This window comes from Platichthys flesus, chromosome 4 (genome assembly GCF_949316205.1).
Source record: "Platichthys flesus chromosome 4, fPlaFle2.1, whole genome shotgun sequence".
Classification (NCBI taxonomy): domain Eukaryota; kingdom Metazoa; phylum Chordata; class Actinopteri; order Pleuronectiformes; family Pleuronectidae; genus Platichthys; species Platichthys flesus.
Window position 1 is genome coordinate 25,832,940 of NC_084948.1, and position 19,657 is coordinate 25,852,596.

General features: G+C 47.2%; 1 protein-coding gene across 1 annotated transcript in view; it reads right to left on the reverse strand.

Moving 5' to 3' along the window:
• Window positions 1–19,657, reverse strand: part of LOC133951857 (tyrosine-protein kinase receptor UFO) — a 28,386-nt gene that overhangs the window by 7,544 nt on the left and 1,185 nt on the right. Inside the window, exons 2-13 of the mRNA XM_062386070.1 lie at window positions 16,480–16,690; window positions 16,017–16,117; window positions 15,753–15,935; window positions 12,597–12,677; window positions 12,383–12,498; window positions 9,937–10,132; window positions 5,494–5,633; window positions 4,782–4,926; window positions 4,500–4,517; window positions 2,960–3,083; window positions 2,594–2,685; window positions 102–197 (exon numbers count right to left, since the gene is read on the reverse strand). Of these exons, the coding sequence (XP_062242054.1) occupies window positions 102–197; window positions 2,594–2,685; window positions 2,960–3,083; window positions 4,500–4,517; window positions 4,782–4,926; window positions 5,494–5,633; window positions 9,937–10,132; window positions 12,383–12,498; window positions 12,597–12,677; window positions 15,753–15,935; window positions 16,017–16,117; window positions 16,480–16,690 (1,503 nt within the window). The remainder of the gene's footprint in view (window positions 1–101; window positions 198–2,593; window positions 2,686–2,959; window positions 3,084–4,499; window positions 4,518–4,781; window positions 4,927–5,493; window positions 5,634–9,936; window positions 10,133–12,382; window positions 12,499–12,596; window positions 12,678–15,752; window positions 15,936–16,016; window positions 16,118–16,479; window positions 16,691–19,657) is intronic.

Genomic DNA, 19,657 nt, shown 5'->3' on the forward strand with positions numbered 1-19,657 from the left:
ATCCTGACTGTGTACTGTGCACACATCTATCACAGGGTTCAGCAGCAGCGTGTACTGATATGATGCAGACGTTCAAACACCGGCCCCAGACCGAGCTGTACCTTCTCCCAGCGTCTTTCCCAGGGTCAGCTTGTGTCTGTCCACCATCACATCTTGGAGCTTCTGCTTCAGCTCGTCGCTGATGCCCAGACTGTTCACTGAGGGACGAGGGACAAAGGAGAAGAAGGAATGTTAATGGTGCTGCGGAGCCCAAAGCGCTTTAATGAATAACACAGAAAAGAAAGAGAGAAGCAGAATGTACCAACATCAATCCCTCGCTTCCCCAGAACCACAGAGCTCGACGCCCGAGCCAGAAACAAAGAGTTAATAAACACAGACAAAGAGGAGGCTGCTCGTAAAACTCACAACAACAGGCTTTAAGTCTTTATTAGTCTCCATACTTTATCTCATATTAAATCTTTTGTATTTGATGACCTGTCTCTGTTTTATCTTCTAATCGTTTGTCTTTGAATCACCTGTGTATGACGAGGAGCTGTGTCATCGAATGTGACCAGAAACAATAAATGGAAGTGGACCTGACATATTATTATTTGAAGCTGCAGTCATGGAATACAAAACTGGGATTCTATTGTTACACAGAAAACCACAGTTCTAAATATCTCCTGTTATTGTTAGAGCCTGAACAATATCAGAGTTTCCCACAGAATGAACTCAATTCATGTCTGTAAACCAAAGAACTAGAGGATTGATATTTTACAGTTTAACCGTAAACTTCATTACAGATGAACGATACGTACATATAATAAAGTTATATCAAATAAAACTCTGTATATATCAGAAAACATAAACAAAGACTAATCAGCCAATTAACCATCTTAAAACGGCTTGTAGTACTACTATACTATACTATACTATACTATACTATACTATACTATACTATACTATACTATACTATACTATACTATGTTATACTACACTAGAAAATAATAGAATAGAAAGCCGTGGTTGTCATCACACAACAAAAAGCAGTTCAGTGAAAATAGAGGTGAAAAATCTGACATAAGACAAAATCAATAATACATAAATGAAGATGTTATCAAAATAAAACCTGAACTGAAACTAAAGCAGAGCCAGACTTAATTAAAACCTAAGTGCAGTTGAAATACGAATATAAAACCAAACAGCCGAGCAGATGGAATCTGACGTGAAGCCTTAGAGCGTTTTCTCAGGTGTGGAGGTCATGTGACCCTGCAGGGGGGGGGGCAAGGTTCTCATAACCTTCTCTTCCAGCAGCTGGTCATCACCGCGTCGTGCACGTAGCTACAGACGTTCTCTCTCTAAGCTTCCACATCTGGCCCAGGATATGACATGGCGAGGACATGCTCGTACCCCCCCCCCCCCGCCCCCCCCCACTCCTCCAGCTGCTGCTACACTATCAATCTGCCGCAGCCTCTGTCAGACGGAGATGTGCTCAGTCCACAGGCATGTTCCAACACATGCTGCCGTGACCAGATATTAGCCAATGCATGAAATAACATTGAGCCCCCCCCCCCCCCCCCAAGGGTCCTGAGAAAAGACCGGTCAACATCGTCCCGCCCAAATCCCCCCCGATCTGACCCCGGCCTGTATTCCCAGAATGCCTCTCACCGTTCACTCACTTATCTCCACATCTCCTCTCGTTTCACTCGCTGGACTCATTTCTCTCTTGTCTCGTGTCTCCGCACTGTTTTTGTCTCCCCCTCCCCCCCCGGCCTCTTTGTGGCGGCGGCAAGCTGAGACTTGTCGTAGGACACAAGTATTGTGCGTTCGCCCGGGACAATGTGACCCAGCTGTGTGAGCGTGTGTGTGCCGTGTTTACAGGTACGAGTGTGCGTCTGTAATCATGAGGCCGCTGTTGATGGAGGAGCTGAGAAACCACGGCCATGCACGAGGTCACGTCTCTCCACCTGGAGGACACGTGACCTCCTGGAGGAGACGTGACCTCCTGGAGGAGACGTGACCTCCTGGAGGAGACGTGACCTTGTGTCTCCACCTGGAGGACACGTGACCTTGTGGAGGAGACGTGACCTCCTGGAGGACACGTGACCTTGTGTCTCCACCTGGAGGACACGTGACCTCGTGGAGGAGACGTGACCTCGTGGAGGAGACGTGACCTTGTGTCTCCTCCTGGAGAACACGTGACCTCGTCTCTCCACCTGGAGGAGACGTGTCCTCGTGGAGGAGACGTGACCTTGTGTCTCCACCTGGAGGAGACGTGACCTCGTGGAGGAGATGTGACCTTGTGTCTCCACCTGGAGGACACGTGACCTCGTGGAGGAGACGTGACCTCGTGGAGGAGACTCAAGAGTAGCTTTCTTGAAACATTTGAGATGATTAGTCGGTTCCTCTCCTCAGATTCCTTCCCACGGATCTTTCCCTGTGTTCGGGGAAAGTGAGGACTCTGCTACAGTTCAGTGTTGTTATCCCGAGGACAGAGACGGGTTGGGACACGCCACAGGGATAGGGATACAGGGACATCCGGTGTTTTCTAATACACAGTGTCATCTTTCTGAGGAAGGGCCGGGGGGGGGGGTGGGATGGGGGGGGAACTCACGTGTTGCTTCTGTCGTCCTGCGGCTGTAGGTGCGGCGGGCGCGGTACCGGACCACCAGCTCCCCGCTCTCCATCATGGGTTCGAACGCCTCTCTGTGCACACACACACACACACACACACACACACACACACACAGACACACAAAACACAACGACAGGTCAGTCCGGCTGAGCGTATTACATCGCTCCATGATTCACTGGAATGACTGGTGGTCTTTCAAAACAGATGTTGTCCACTCCGTCCAAATCCTCAGAGCGGTGACTCAACCGGGCCGAGGAAATGAAATGAAAAACCCTCTTTGGGGTTTTGGCACAGCCGCCCAGCTCCACCCTTTGTACCCACGAGCAGAACTAACAGCCTACGCACCCGAAGCGCGTCTCCTTGCGGCGCAGCTTGGCCACGTAAACAGCCATGAGCACGGCGAGGGACACGGCGCCGGCGACGGCCATCACCACGTACCACCAGTGCCAGGAAAAGGCCTCGGGCGGACCTGAGGGAAGGGGTGTGGACACAGACAGAGGACACTTCAGTCTTTATCCCTGAGGTGAGGAGTCAGGAGCACGGAGCCCTGAGGTGACAGATGATGTGTGTTTTATATGTTACACAACAAGTTTTCTGTTTGCTTTTATTGTGTTATTGTTTTAGTGGATGTTTTCCAGTGTGCGTGTTCTTTTCATGCAATTGCCCTCAACTCTAGTTAACTGGTTTTGGTTAGTAATAAAGTTGTGTTGTGTTGTGAGTTCATCAGTGACTTGACTTTTACTAACATCGTAAAATGTCGAATTATTGTGGTTTTTAAAAATATGTTTAATAGAATCAAACTTTTGACTGAAACTGTTCTCAGACATGAACGCCAGGAAAATGTCTGGAAACATTGGATCCGGATATTTCCAGGAGATGTTCAGGTGAAAGTCTGGAACATTGTCGTGTGACAGGCCACGCCCTCCTTCTCTGGATTTCTTTCCAGATGTTTTCTCACACACTCCGACATGTTCCAGATATTTTTGGAGGAACAGAAAATGTCCAAATGACTGACTCAGACTTTCTCACATACACTCCTTCATGGAAAACCCAAACCAGAGCATGTCTGAAAGCAGCTTTGGATAATCCACAAGTTAGAAAAATGCAAAAATATTCTAAATATTTTTCAGATGTTGTTTGAGGTTGTTGTGATTTATTTCAGATTTTATTTGACTGTAAATGGAAAATCAGTGTGTTACTCTGAGCTCTGTCTCCAGTGTTTCCTCACAGTTAATGAGATTAACTATTAACAGGTGTTCGTTCACAGCCCCAGAAGAAGCCTTCAGGAAAAACATCTTCACAGTCGAAAACTAAATCTCTGTTCTCTCACTAAATCAATTCTAAAGTCGTCTGAGTTCTTTCTGTCCCGTCTCCAGTCTCCTCCCCCCCCCCCCCGCTTCCCGCTCCTGTCCGACACTCACAACCTCCTCCCGCTGTTTTCAACTTTTCCTCCCATTCACACTCGTCCTCCCCCAACTTTCCCTCGCCCTCTCTCTCTCTCGCTCTCTCTCTCTCTCCCTCCACCTCCCTCTCTCTCTCTCTCTCCCTCTCTTTATCTGCCATTCTTGTTGTTTGAATTGTCTGTCTGGCTCGATTAGACTAAGCAAACAGAGATGCAACACTGTTCCTGTCAGTTATAAATATTTATGATGCGTCTCCCCATTCACAGCCCTCTCCTCCCCCCCCTCTCTCCCCCTATCCCCCCCACCCCTCTATCTCTCTCTTCTCTTTTTTCTCTTCCTTCTCTTTTCTTCACAGAAAGGAACTGTCGCTGAGGACAGAGAGTGAGAACAAGAAGTCCTGTGGTAGAAAATAACACGCTGAGCTCACTTCCACTGTCAGTGTGTCCACAGAGGACACATGGGAGACGTCGGCCATTACTCACCTCGAAACGTCTCCATCTCTGTGGGAAGAACAAAACACGGCCTGGGTCAATATTTGACTTTCAGGAGGAAAACATAAAACCCCAAATAGGACACTGGTTTAAGAAAATGTATCTGACACCAACAATTCAAATACTGAATGTTAAAGAATCTATTTCACAACGTTTCCTGTGTCAAACTCTTTTATACAAGTTTAAATAACAACATTTGTTTTTGATTTAGAATCAGGAAACATGATTCTATTTATAGTTTTTAGCAGTAGCAGTATTTATAGTTTCACTCACCAGGAACGATGAGTGTGAGAGTCTGCGTCGGGGTCCACGGCCCTTGTCCCGCCCCCGTGTAGGCACACACTCGATAGGTCACATTGGACAGGGGGATGGACAGGTTGATTGACAGCTCAGTGTCCAACCCAGTGTCCCTGAGAACCTGTCGACAAAGGGAAATAAAGGATCAAGCAGACGTTATCTTACGATGGGGCGGCACAGTGGGAATACTGGTTTCCTCCTGGTACGTCCTCCCACTGGCCACAAGCAGGCTGGGGTCAGGTTTATTGGAGACTCTAAACTGACCCTAGGCCTGATTGTGGTCCTGTGGTGCACCACCCAGATAACGGACAGATGTGGAGGATGCCACACCTCTGGTTCTTGTGGCCTAAACAAAACGGATGTGAGCTGAAAGTTGCCCAAATGTGACAGAAACATCCCGAACACAAACGTGGGGCTTTCAGGTCCAACCTGTGGTGCTGCAGGTGGAAACAGGATGTGAACCTACAGTGGCTCAGGTGGTAAATGGTCAATATGGCCCTAAGAGCACAAAACAAATCCAGGCCACCTTTGGTTGACTTGTGGCCCAGATCTGGCAAATAGGAGAAAAGTGCCTAAGTGCCATGAGGATAAGTGGTACTGATAATGGACGGAAGGATAGATGGATGGAGTGTCTGATGATGATGTTGTATTGTGTGTAGTTGTGCGTGTGTGTGTGTGTGTGACTGACCTGCTGAGTGACAGGCGTGCTGTACTCCACCATGTAGCCCTGTAGTTCTCCATTCAGCTTCCCGGGAGGCTCCTCCCACGCCATCAGCACGTCCGTCCCGTTCAGCGCCACCGTCACGTTCACAGGTGGGTTCTCTGGAACTGGGGCACACAACAAAAAGGGACATTACGGCATTATGGGTTTGCAGAGTTGTTGCCGAGGTATTTATAAGCATGCAGCTCAGTGTGTGTCTGCAGGCTCGGCGGTCAGGGGCCACTGGGCCGGGGGTGAGCCAGGCGTGTGTTGTTTTGACAGCCTGGAGCCTCCGGGGTGTGGATGACTACAACAACTGGAAGGAGAGGATGTACGAGAATGCAGGGAATTCGTCTTTATTAGGACAAAAACAAGGAGGCAGAGGGAAGGGGACAGGGGAGATCAGCTGGGTTCAGAAGCCACTGCTCTCTCTCTAAGATGGACGCATGCTGGGGCCTGTGTCGCCTCCTTCATGCTGCCTCGACTCCTTCATGCTGCCTTGACTCCTTCATGCTGCCTTGACTCCTTCCCTGTTTCTGCTTTGTTCACTCCCGTCTCCTCCTTTTTCTTTTCCCTGGAGCAGAGAGCGATGAAAAGGCTGCTGGCAGCAGAAATACCCAGTGGAGGGAAATCTAGCTGAACGGCATACTAGAAATAGTGTGAGGAATGTGTTTGTGTGTGTGTGGGTGTGTGTGTGTGTGTGGGTGTGAGAGATTGATGCTCTGGATAGCACAGAGATCCAGGAACCTTTTCGCCAAGGAAACAAAAATGTCTATTTCCTTTGTTGGTGCTTGAGTAAGGACTGTCTTTGTCTTTGTGTCTCGCTCACAAAGTCACACAAACAAGGTGGACACACCCACACCCACACACACGCCCACACACTAACACTCCCACCCCCCGACTCACACACACACACACACACACACACACACACACATTCTACAAGTCAGTGTGAGTTTGAGAAACATGGCCCAGCCTATGGATGATGTTATCAGGAAGCGTTTGGCGGCTGATTGTTTCCACATGTGGTCCCGGCTCTTTCTGCCAGCGGCAACAAAAACAACCTCCGAGTCAAGTTCGCTCCAGAAGTTCGTCTCCACCAAACTCCGACGTCATCTCTCTCTCTCTCTCTCGTCCTCCCTCTCCACCTTTCTGCTATCCTTTCTCTTTTTCTCTCCATCCCCTCCTCCCATCCCACACGACCCCATCTCAAAGTATTCCTCTCCCTCCCTGCGGTAATGCCTCTCTCTCTCTCTCTCTCTCTCTCTCTCTCTCTCTCTCTCTCTCTCTCTCTCTCTCTCTCTCTCTCACGTCATGGAACTGTGAGCTCAAGTGAACTGAGACGTCTTGAGAAAAGTCCAGTCGCACGATTTGGGAAAGTTTCTGCAGAATCAACGAGACGTGAGCTGGAGTTGTTTTCTGGAAAGCAGAGAGAAGAAAATGGCCTCACGTCGCTTCTCTGCTTTCCACATGAAAGTGTTGCTGGCTTGGCAACGCAGGCCGAGAAACAAACACATCTGAGGAACAATTAGTTCACAACAGCGAAGGTTAACATCTGCATCCAAGGCGGCCTACTGTTCTACAGAGGGTTGTGTCCTGCTATTGAAGCAGCCGTGTCGGCTCACGACCCTGGGAGCTGCTCTCTTAATGAAAACAAGCTCAGCACGGAACAGGAAACCTCTCAGATCGGTCAAATGTTTGGTGTCATCACAAAACTCTCATCGATTCTCACGACGGAGCAGATCGGCCGTCCTCTAATGCTCCGCCGCGGCCTTTCTGCTGACGGGAGCATTAAAGGGAAATACATATGACTGTGTGTGTGTGTTCGTGTGTGCATTGTGCCAGGTCGTCATGACTCAGCGTGGTGAGTTTGAACGTCCCGTAATTCTGGATTAGTTAACATTAAAGGGACGGACAGTCCAATCAAACTGCACATACAGAAAAATGTGTCATAATGTCCATGAGTTATATTATTTAGTCGGTTTTTGATTAATCTCATTGAACTGCAGGGATAATAGAAATAAAGAAAAGTGTACATTAAGTTTCTGCTTCCACAGATCTGACATGTATTTGAATGCAGCATCATTAAAGGACAAGAGCTGAGGCTAGAAACGCTCCGACAAAATAGATGATTGAAATGTTTATGAGTTATGGGTCTGGATCTTCAATCCTTCTTCTGATCTGTGTGTTTCTACAACCAGTCGTAGTTAGGTTCCTTTGTTTTGTGCTTTGGAAAGATTCATTTCTGGAGCTACTTCTTTCCCGAAGCAAGAAGAAAATCCATTTACAGAACGGACATTTAAAACGTAATCCCACTGCAAACTTCAGGATTAGGAGGGTGACACGGGTCGTTTGTCTTCCTCTCCATCCCCCCCCCCTTTCCCTCTGTTCTCTCAGCCTCCAGGGAAAATCTGGGACTTTGGGAAAATAGCAAAATGAGTGTTTTCTCAAAGCGCCCCCTTCCCCCCCATTTCCCTGGTCTTCCTTCGCCTACTCACATCATCAGCCCGCTATTTTCGTTTTTTCCCACAGTGCCGATGGCTGTGTGCTCTGAAAAGAGAAATCACAAATCACAGGTCACCTGGGGTCAAGAAAAGGGGGGGGGGGGGGGGGGGGGGGAACTAAGAGATGAAGACTGGAAAACCTCGCTCTGCCTCGATTTGAGATGCAGGGAATAAATTCCTCTGTGGTGTTTTGCGGGATTTGAGAGAGGAAAAGAAACGAGAGCAGGTTTCGGGAAGTGGAGGATGGATATGAAAATAAAAGCGAGTTGGCAGGAGAAGGATGAGAGCGCGGTCGTTTGCAGACATGAACCCGTTGGCTTCCACATGAGGAGACATACGCTGCAGGACATAGTCAGGGTCGGACACGTTCTCCACGACAGGAACGTTTAAGGAACATTCAGGCGAGGGGCGGAGTCTCGAGTTGACGTCTCCAGATCATTTCAGGAGAACATGCAGAGTTCAGTTCATGTGATGAATCCAAACATTCAAGAATCAGGGAGGAGACGTAGGAGAAGCAAAGGGGAAACTCGCCCACATGTTAGAAAGAGTTCAACCCAGTATTTACACAATCTATTAATGAGAAACATTACGGGAGTGACAGAGTCCACCTCTCTCCGACCTCTGATGCCTCCTGAACTACATCTGACCACCAGCTCAATCTCATCCTCATGTTTTTTTAATTCATCCTCTGACTCATTAGAACAAGTGTCGAGAGAGCAGCCGCAGATCAAATCAAAAAAAAAAGAAGCCCGACGGGGGATTTATACAATTTGGCAAAAAACAGCCTTTTTCCACTGAAGTGAAACAGAGGTTGTTGTAACTCTGCTGAACAAAGAACTGAAACTCTGTGGTCCTGACAGCAACAGGAGAATCTGGAAACCACTATTCTCCTTCTCCTTTACAGAGAGTTCTACTTCTCTCCTTCTCGCTGCTCGTGAGAGAATCTGTGTTTTTCAGGTCGTAAGCAGATTCCATTATGGAAAGCCCCCGTCATCCCTGCCGTGGCATATCTCTGCTCTTAGTAAACTCTATTTTCATATTTCCTATTCATCCGCGGATAGAGACGGCATGAGCTGGCATGGAAAATCCCACCTCAGTCTAAACACACACACACACACACACACACACACAAACACACACACACACACACACACACACACACCAGGCCAGCATTACAGCTTGGACAGTTCGCTGAGATCTTAACTGAGGCCTTTCAGGAGACTTTAACGTCCTCCCTCCCTCCCTCTCTCCCTCTCTCTCTCTCTCCCTCCCTCCCTCCCTCCCTCCCTCCCTCTCTCCCTCCTTCTCGTCCCACATACTCTGTCCCTTCAGTACCAGTCTGCCTTCCACCTCAGGAGTTTACATTTGGATCCCAGTTCACGGTGGCACAGTGACTCTGGCGTCTGGTATTTTTTCATAAACACAGACTTAAAGGTAAAAGGGGCCCAGGAAGGATTATTATGACAGTGACTGCTTATCACAGGAGTCGCTTCTCTCTGTGTCTGGACCCGCTGGGAGTCAAAATGAAAAGCAGTCAACAGACAACTTCACAGTTTGAATTACTGACAACGAGACAGACAGAAGATATCATCAGAGAACAACTGACACACATGACTTGCTGAGCAAAAACAGTTCGTATCAAATCTGTGAATCTACGACTGGAGATGCGAGTGGAAAGCAGCAGAACGGCCAAGAAACGGAGAAATCTATGAAATGTAACAATCCACAGCACTTTAAGAAGTGTCTCAATTGTGCGTATCAGCTGTTTTGTAGCGTTTGTTATGTTCCCGTCAGACTGAGGGGACGGGAGGAGACTTGGACTGGAATCCCAGTCAGTAGCACGATAACGCTGCCGTGACCTTGACTCACACACACACACGACCTCCAGTGTGAAAACAAACATCTCCTTGAATGGCCGAGCTCTCACCTCCTTCACTGGTGCGCAGCTCCACCCAGGGCGACCAGGCCGACGGGCCCTGGCTGCTGTGACAGGCCACCCTCACCGTGTAGAGGCTGTGGGGCTCCAGGTCCCCGATGAGGTGGGTGGAGGGCGGGATGTTCACGTTCTGGTTGTGGATCATCTTCTCTGGGCCGTCGGCGAGCGACTCTCCCGCCTGCCGGGCCTGGAGGACGGAGAAGACAAACTTAAATATCATGTTGTTGAATGTGGTTCACTGCTGAAAGGCCCAAACAGGAAGGGGACGCTGCTCCTGTAGTGCATAGGTTTTATATATTAATAATAACTCATATGACGGAGAAATCTGTTCCAACATGTTCACGATTTAAGATAAAACTAAAACACACCCAGCCAACGCTTAAACTGGATAAATACACACAAACTCAGAGCAACAACATGTAGAACGCAACTGGATTCAAAAGGGAAAAGTCATCTGAATTAATATTATTAATTAATTATTATTATTGAACAATTTAAGGGTTTTAGATATTTGTGAAAAATACAGTGGATTAAAAAGCTGCTGTGACAACAACTTATCTAAGAAAATCTATCATGTATTCTTAACAAATTTGTATAAAATGACTTTAAATTACTTTTTATTATAATAATCAATGCTTAATTAATTTAATTCATAGAAAACAATGGGTTAAGTTGTCAAAACGAGATTAAAAAACATAGTCTCACACTGGCAGACCCTAGTTTATGACTTATTGTGGAGGGCGATAAAGGAGTTTGTTGTCTGATCCTAACCACGGTTGGAAAGTTGACGCTCGTTACGTGTTAATTGTGTAAAATTGTGTAACCGCTGTGTGAGCGTGACCCCGACTCAGCAAGGTGCACCGTGAGCAGAACTCATTAACCCAACGATCACACACATGAAAACCTGCTGCCGCTGCAAAGCCTCGCTGGTGGAAAAACAACACGTTTAAAGAGGAACACAAAGCAGAGAAGAAGAAATAAAAAAGTCCTTCATTGCACAAATCTTGAAAACCACATCAAAGTGTCTGGTTCTTTGTTCTCTGCTGCACCGGCTCATTATCGAGAGGCGGCTGCAGGCAACACGCTGCATCTCAGTCAGAGCTGCGCCGAACAGGGGAGCTACAAATTACATGAGCAGAAACCGATTAGCCGTGTGTGTGCACGTGAGTGGGGTGTGCACGTGACTGTGTGTGGGGTCCGGGTGTTCCTCGTGCTGTGGGGACCTAAGTCTGTTTATACACTCACATTCTGGGGACTTGTCTTCCTTATGGGGACAAAAAGCAAATCCACTTGGGTTTAGTAGGTCAAAGTTTGGTTTAGGTGAAGTTTAGGATTAGGAAAGAAGTAAAGGTTAGAATAAGATAACAAGAAAGTCACCAGAATGTGTGTCTGTGTGTGTGTGTGTGTGTGTGTGTGTGTGTGTGTGTGTGTCCTGCTTTGGCAGTAACTTTTAAAATCAACAGCAGTCTGAGTTATCTGAGTAATTTCGAGATATATTAGATTACTTGAATGAGTGTATGAATGCCCTGTGTGTGTCTGTGTGTGTCAGAAATGTGGTGAATCACCGTGCAGCCTGTAAACAAGTGTGTTTAATCTAATTGTGAGTCTGAGTCACACTACATTCCCCTCGCATGGCTCAGACAAACCGTACCTGCTGCCTATACCCACAACCTTTCTCTTTCTTCGTTTCTATGGTTCTATGTTTCTTTTTTTCTATGTTTCTATGTTTCTTTGTTTCTTTGTTTCTTTGTTTCTTTGTTTCTATGTTTCTATGTTTCTTCCATCCTTCATTCCTTAATATCTCCGTTTATTTTTTCATTCTTTCCTTTCTTTCCTTCTTTGTTTCTCGTTGCCACACAAAGAAAAGTTAAATTCAAATGATTTCTGCCCCGTGCTGCTGAGGCTGGCCCCTCGCCTTGTGGAGGGGTGGAGGGGTTGAGAGAAGACCGAGGGGAAGGGTGGGGTGAGGGGGGGGGGGGGGGGAGGGAAAGAACAGCGAGAGGTACGAGGGGCAGCTTTATTAGAACCAGACGTTTAGGGGTGGTGCTGCACTGCTCCAGAAGAAAAATAGTTCCCCGGCTCTGCTGCGACCAGAGAAGTGGCAGAGAGACACTGACAGAGAACAAGAGAGAGAGGGAGCGGTGCTGGTCCAGGAGGCCACTTTCCCAGAGTGAAACCTGACCCACTGGCGCAGGAATAAAGCAGGGAGGGGTAGAGGATGAGTTAAGAGAAGAAAAGAGAAGAAAGACCTCTTTTCTTTAAAAAAATCCTCCCTGGAAAAAGGTGCGACTCTGTTTTGCAGCGTCCCACAAACAGAGTGATGAGTTTATTTAACACACAGGTCAAACAGGCACAGGGAGGTTTCCAGCCTCGTTTTCTCTCTCTCTCTCTCTCTCTCTCTCTCTCTCTCTCTCTTGGTCGTGTCACGTGGTCTCACCTGAACCGAGCAGCGGATGATCGGGTAGTCGCCACCGAACCCCACCCGCCACGACAGGAGCAGACTGGTCTGAGTGACCTCCACGGCTCGGAGGTTCTGAGGCTGCAGCGGAAGAACTAGACACAAGACAGAAATATAGACTGATTAGATAAACAACAACAAACCAGGAGAGGTTTATTAAAGAGGCCGGACCGGAGATCATCGGGCCACCTACCAGTGATGGTGCCGGATCCAGACGTGGCCACACCTTTGCGGTTGTGAGCTTCACAGGAGAAGGTGCTGGTCCGGTTCAGACCTGGACGGAAGAATCAGAACAACACACACGTGTGAGGAGCTCTTCACAAACCAGGGGGATGAGTCGCAAATAATAATTATGTGAGAAACGGGGTGAAAGTTTGAGGTGAAGTGAGAATAGTGAGAGGGTAATGGTTTCCATAAGGTAACGTGATCTCTCTCTGTCAACCCTGTTATGATCCTGTGTGTGTGTGTGTGTGTGTGTGTGTGTGCGTGAGGACATTTTTAAGAGAATAAAAAACTAAAGGGCTGGAAGACATAAAACAGGTCGAGACTCTTTCTGCTACATTTAAAAAATAAAAGCATCAAATTTCACTTTCTTCATTCAACACAAGCGTCTTGTTAAAGCAGCTTCTTCTTTGTTTATGATATTATTTGAATCAGTTTGTTGTCTTGACCATGACGTTGAGGTTACATGTTAATAAAGAATCAATACAGTGAAATATGATTCAACAGCATCTCCCATTATTGTTTCTTGATATGGTTTTTAAAATAAATATTCATTGAAGTTTGTGGGAACATCATGTTTGCCTACATGACAACTTTTATTTAACAGGAAAAACTATGATGAGAAGATATTTCAAGTTCAACATACTTGGTTGTATTCTTAATAGTTATTTAAGATAAAGTCTATTGTTAAACTCAAGAATACATTTCTGTTCAATTAAGGGTTTGATAACGACGATCCAATAATGTTTAAATATATGTATCGGACAATTTATCCCTCTTGGAAAGTTTTTACTCTCTGGTATCGGTATTAGCATTGGCCCCAAAACATCCATATCGGTGGATCTGGATATTTAATAGAACCACTCATCTTTAGATCTGTAAATCAGTAAAAGGGTGAAAACACTGTGTGTTCAAACCACCTTGAACTCATTATGTCACTCATTAATCTCAGACTGGAGGACTACACTTCTTCATGCCCGCAGCTCGTTGATGGTGGAAACATTTCTTGCATTTATCTGAGAACAGAGAGAATCGGTTCTGCAGAGTCGGAGCTGCTGAGGCTCCTCTGACACCGTGACACCGCCATTCAACACAGAATGAGTCCTCTGACAGAAGTGAGTCACAGTGTGCTCACACACTCCAGTCATACCACAAGACCGTGCACACACACACACACACACACACACACACACACACACACACACTCACACACGCTGAAACATGTGATGTTCACGTTTTATCACTGTTATCTAACACCCCGACACTGACCACCAGCCACCAACACAGGATCACAGTGTGTCGCTCTGCACGGACGGCACCATGCCTCCATTGTGTTGCAGCCGGAAAAAAGAACAGGGGGTCCAATCCTCGCTGGGTGAGGCAGGGGTGAGGGGGGGTGAGGGGGGGGGGGGGTGAGAGTGGAAGAGCAGGGAGGGCTGATCACTGGCGGCTGTGTGGGTGAATGAACTGCTCATCAGGCCATCTCGAGATTGCGCCACTCGCCCTTCTGTCAGTTTCCGTCCCCGTCAGCAAACTGCAGCACAACATCCAGCGAGCAGCAGAAGAAGATGTCGGTCAACAGGAAGCTCTGAGCTCATGGGCATCGCAGCACTGAACAATATTAGTCAGAGAGTATTACGACAGGGGCTTACTGTACTTTTCATAGTTTTTTAGATGTACTCCAGCTGTTTGGTTTGTTTTACATGTGTCATAGTCATTGTTGATTTAACGACTTTCTGGAAAGGTTCAGGTTCATAAATCCAAACCGTGTCATTACTTTTAAATGTTTTCATGCTCGGACTTCCAGAAAACGTGACTTTCCTCAGACTGTCCAATGCTGCAGCTCCTCTTTCCAGCCTCTGTCGGAAACACTTGGTTTAGAGGCGCCTGTCTCTTTAAGACCCCCCCTTCTGGTAAAGCGTCATAACTTTGCTGAAGTTAAGAAGAAACATCATAAACTCCAATGAAGTCCTGTTTGCCAACTTGCAAATATATTCAGTTTGCAAAGATACAAAACAGAGAAATACACAAAAACCCTCCAGTAACAGTGGATTCTAGGCCCTAGAACACGAGCATGGAACAGTGTGTAAGGACTTTCTTCAAGTTGTAATAACTTGTGCACTGGGAATTATACAACAGGGGTTTTAGTTCCTTCACTGTCAATCACATGTGAGTGGAAAGTTGCAGTAACAGGGGAACGCATTGTCCTTGACGCCTCGCAGGTCCGTGTCATTCCTCCTCACCAGCCTAGTGAATGATTATTTGCGTTGGTGCGGACCTGTGGTCGGTCGGAGCAGCTGCCCATTCCACAGCTGTGAGTGCAGGTTCCCGGCAGCGGGAGCGGGTCGGCGCGTTGGCAGCCTCCTCGGATGAGTCAAACCAGACCCTCACAGGGACCACTGCCGCCTGCCCCTCACTCCATCAGTCTGACTCAGCCTGTCCTCCTACTACTGGACTTAACACAGAGCAGGTCTCTGGCACGCAGCTGAGGTCCAGTAACAGAGCCCTCCTCCTCTTTATAACTGTCCTTTTATCTCTTCATGTCCTCTTCTCCCATTAGTCCAATCTTGTGCCTGCTGCTCTGTCTTTACCCAACAACCACAAAACCACAAGTTACAATGGATCCAGTGGCAGTGGGCCAGCCGACCCTCTCTCTCTCAGGGGAGGGTGGTTGCTCTGTGGTTTTGTTTCAGCCATGAAGGGGGGGAGGATCTCTTAAGTCTTTGAAACTATAGAAGAAAGTTTCAGTGCTGCTTTTTAAAGAGCAATTTATAATCAACCTAAATGGATGAAATGCAACAAGGGTGTTTTTTATTATGTTTTTTATTGTTTTGTTGGAGTGATTTAAACAACGTTGCTACTTGGACTAGAACTAGAACTTACTGGAATGTAAATCCCTGTGACCTTTGATCTCTGACCACCCAAATCTACTCAGTTGATTTGTGAGTCCAAGTGAATGTTGGTACCAAACTTGAAAGGATTCCTTCAAGGCCTTGTTGAGATATCGTGTTCACAACAATGGAAACGGACAGACGGACGACTTGATAACAAAGCCTCCAGCCTCCCGGCCTTGGCATGGACAGAAACTGTCTAGATGTGGCCTTGGTCGCTGAGTAGAGTTTGATACCTGTGAGGTTGAGCGTGGAGGGCGACATGGCCACCGGGTCCGACAGGGTGTTGAGCGGGGCCCCGTCCTGCAGCCAGATGACCCTGACCGGCTCCGGGGGGCCGTGGGCCACGCAGCTCAGGCTCAGGGACACGTTGGCCACCACCGACATGTGATGGGGCTCCACGGAGAAATGAGGAAGACCTGAGGGAGGATTAACGGAGTCAGACTTTTTACTAACAGTCCAAGTAAATCTGCTTTGTGGCTGTCAGGAGATGAACTCACCCTCCAGCTGGATGCTCCCCTCCTCAGACAGAACCTGCAGATGTTCCGACAGGACAGCACATCTGTAGGAGCCCATGTCAGGAAGCTGCACCTTCTCGATACTGCACATAAAGGAACATGATTTCAGTGCTTTCATAAATATCAAGCAAAGACAAAACCAAAGTGACAAAAGTGGGAGATAGAGGGAGAACGAGCCTGATAACTTCCCTTCCACATTTTGCTATCCAATCACGCAGGGATTAAACACATTCAGGGATTCTACTGGTTTAATCAGTTATTTCAAGTGCTCTCCACAGCAGCTGGAAGTCAGTGCACGGATCCAACAGAACTGGTTCAGCCAGGTGAACGGACAAGGTGGAGGAACAGGAAGTAAAATACAATCACAGCAGGTTTGGAGCAGGTGTGGCCGCCTCGCAACATTCATTATTAGATCTCATGCAGCGTCCTGAGGGAAGAAGCCTACCTCAGCGTGCTTATTATCGTCCAACTGTGGCCGCCAGTGTGACCTTGGAACTGGTTGGTGTCTGCGTACTGGAGTGGAACGCCGTCTCTCAGCCACAGCACATCAGGCGGGTCCTCCTCCTCGCCCCCCGACCCCGTCAGGACGCAGTGCACCCTGACGGGTCGGCCCAGCGAGGAGATGACATGAGCAGGACTCCGCTCAAACTCCAAATCTGTGGTTGAGAGAAGGAGGATGAAGGAGAAGTGTGTTTGTGTTTCTGTAAAACCTAATCTAACAACCTGGAGCTTTCCCTTCTAAAGACTTAGGTCTTTAGGTCTGACTTTATAATATGTTCATACAATATTAAAATGGGATTCGACACAGAAAGTCTAGATCTTTGGCTTTTGAATGATTTGAATCTTGCAAACACAATCAGAACGTATTGTGTGAACATGATAAACATGACTTCTCTTGAAGGTAAAAACCAAAAGGAACATAGAAAGTCACTGAGTGGAGCGCATACCTCTGCTAAACTTTATTTCACACACTTTTCACTATCAGTCCTCTCAACATGGCAGGTTCTGTTCATCAAGATCTGTGAATTATTCCCTGTGAAATTGGTGAAAATGTGCAAAACCAACAGAAATTCTATGTAAAGTGAGATTAATACACTTTGGGGAGCTGCAGCAGAATTTGATTGAACGAACGACTCAAACACGTAATTGATGATCAATATTAATGTTGACACGTCGATGAATCAACTGATCTCTTCACCTCTGAACCCGTCATTGTGTTGTTTGCTCGCTCTGATAAATCCGCCCATTAATGCAGGACTGGTTTCATCTCAGCATCGAGTTCACCCAGCACCACAGCGGCTCTCTGGTGAGTCTGGTTATCTGGTGAGCGAGAGAGGGGCTGACCTGAGGAGCACAGAGCTGATACTGGGACAAAGGCTCCTTGTTACTGCCCCAGTGTCACAGCCCACAGAGCAAACACACATCCAGGGCTTCTCCTCGAGCTGCAGGTCGACTGGGAATCTGCTCAACGTCCACAACGTGAAGATCGCCAGAAATACGAGGACTATAAACTTCTCGTGGCTGCTTCTGGCTTCTCTCGCTTTTCAGACATTTAACGGAAACGAGAGATGAAGCTGAGGATAAATCATGTGCGTCGGTTTGAAAACTAAAAGAACAGACACTCCCGTGGGTTTGTTTGGTCCTTTAGTCCTCGGGTCGTTCTCTGTCTTCCGAGGTATCAAATAAAAATGCTGAGCATCCGAAGCACGCGCACCCTGCACTTTATAAGAATACTTAAAAGATTAAATGATTTGGGAACCTTCCAACTCGGCCGGAGTTTTAGAATTACTGGACAGGAATAAATCACACGTTTCACAGAGTGACGCCTGTAAAGATTTTCTCAAGCCCATCAGCCCGCCCTCATCGTCTATTTCATGGCCGACCTTTGACCCCTTCACCCCGGAGGTTTGAGAGAAAAACACACGTAAACACTCATCATTCATCCGCACCACACAGACCTTAAAACAACTGGCAGAACGTTTGGCCTCCGCTGAGGAGTCGGTCGGTTCTCACAAGCCAGAGTTCATCACTTGATACAATGAGTGTAAAGTTAAGATGAGACCAAAGGATCGAGGATTTCCAAAAATAAGAGTTATGGTTATGTTTTCATCTGTTTGTGTGTTTGTCAGCAGGATGACGCAGAAAACTACTTCAGTTATTAAACCACAGAACCAAGAAGTACAAGATGTTATTCAACATTTTCAAAGTCAAATATACAGGACTGAAATGCTGTTTCTCTCTGATCCACAGTGTAAATATATAAGCGGCATATAAGTAGACAACATAAAAGTACACAAGCGACATGTAAGTACACAACATGTAAGTACACAGTCAAAAGGGCAAAGGGAGGAAATGAACCTCAGTGTGTGATTATAGTGCCAAATAGATGAATCAGTGCAAATACTTAATGACTAATGTGGAGACAATTCACAGTTGTGACAAGTGACGTTCATCCCGAGCAACAACAGCAGCAGATGTTGTGACTTCATTTACGTGTTTTCTGATATTTGTAAGTGTTTGTGCCATTTGGTGCAGATCCAGATGAAAAATCCAGATCGAATGAATTTAAATGTGGTTTCTCTACAGGGGACTGCTGGGCCTTGGTGGATGTGCACGCTCTCTGGGTGCCCGTCTAGTTCCCCTCATATGAACATGGTCTTTACACTTCACGTGCACGCGTACATGCACGACTCAGAGAGCTTGATCTGGGAGCGTGCAGTAAACCAAGGGGCCTGCTGAGTCTCCGCTCCACCGCCTCTTTGGCGTTAAAAGTCATTCCTCCCTTTATTCCTAAGCTTGGCTGAGTCCTTTCATCGATCTGCTCGGCCCCGACTCGTTCCTCTCTTCTTTTTTTTCTCACCCTTCAGCAGCAACACGGAACAAAACCAGCCCTACTTTCTCTGTCTGTCTCTTCAGTGCTGCATTCATGTAATAATAAGCCTGTAAACCTTTTATGAGAATGCAGATGTAGACAGTGGCATCAGGTCATGGTCAAAGTGTGTGTGTGTGTGTGTGTGTGTGTGTGTGTGTGTGGCCCCTGCTTCATTTGTGATTATCTCCTCCCTTTTGTCCTCTTTTGTCCCCCGAGGTCCCACACTCTTCTGTCTCTCTCCACCCTTCCTCTTTCTGTGTCTTTGGAAAATGCTCTGATGTTAAATGTCAGTGGACGTGCACATACCAAAAAAAAAATACCACGACACAGTCCGAGCATTTATCCTCCTCTCGCTCCCTCCTTCTCCCTCTCTCTGGCTTTTTGACGCTCCTCCATTCTCCTTTGCCCTTTTTCTCATTTGGCCTCCCTTTCATGCCTTTCTTCAGATTCATGGCTACACATTTTGCCACCTCCCCTCTCAGCTCTTTCTCCTGCGCTCTTGCCCCCTTACCCCATCCATCATCCCAGTGCTTGAGTCAGACCGGCTCTGACTCACAAACCAAAGCATTCGACCCCCCTCCCCTCCTCCTCAACTCCCGGGCCCCAAGCCGTACCTGCATCCAAATAGGAACTGAGACATCAGGGGGAATTCTCCTGTGAAGCTATTAAATCACAGCAGCGTGGAGTAATCTCTGTCCCTGCTGGTCATAGATCTAACTGAGGGCAGAGGTGCAGCTCCCAGAGAGAGGCT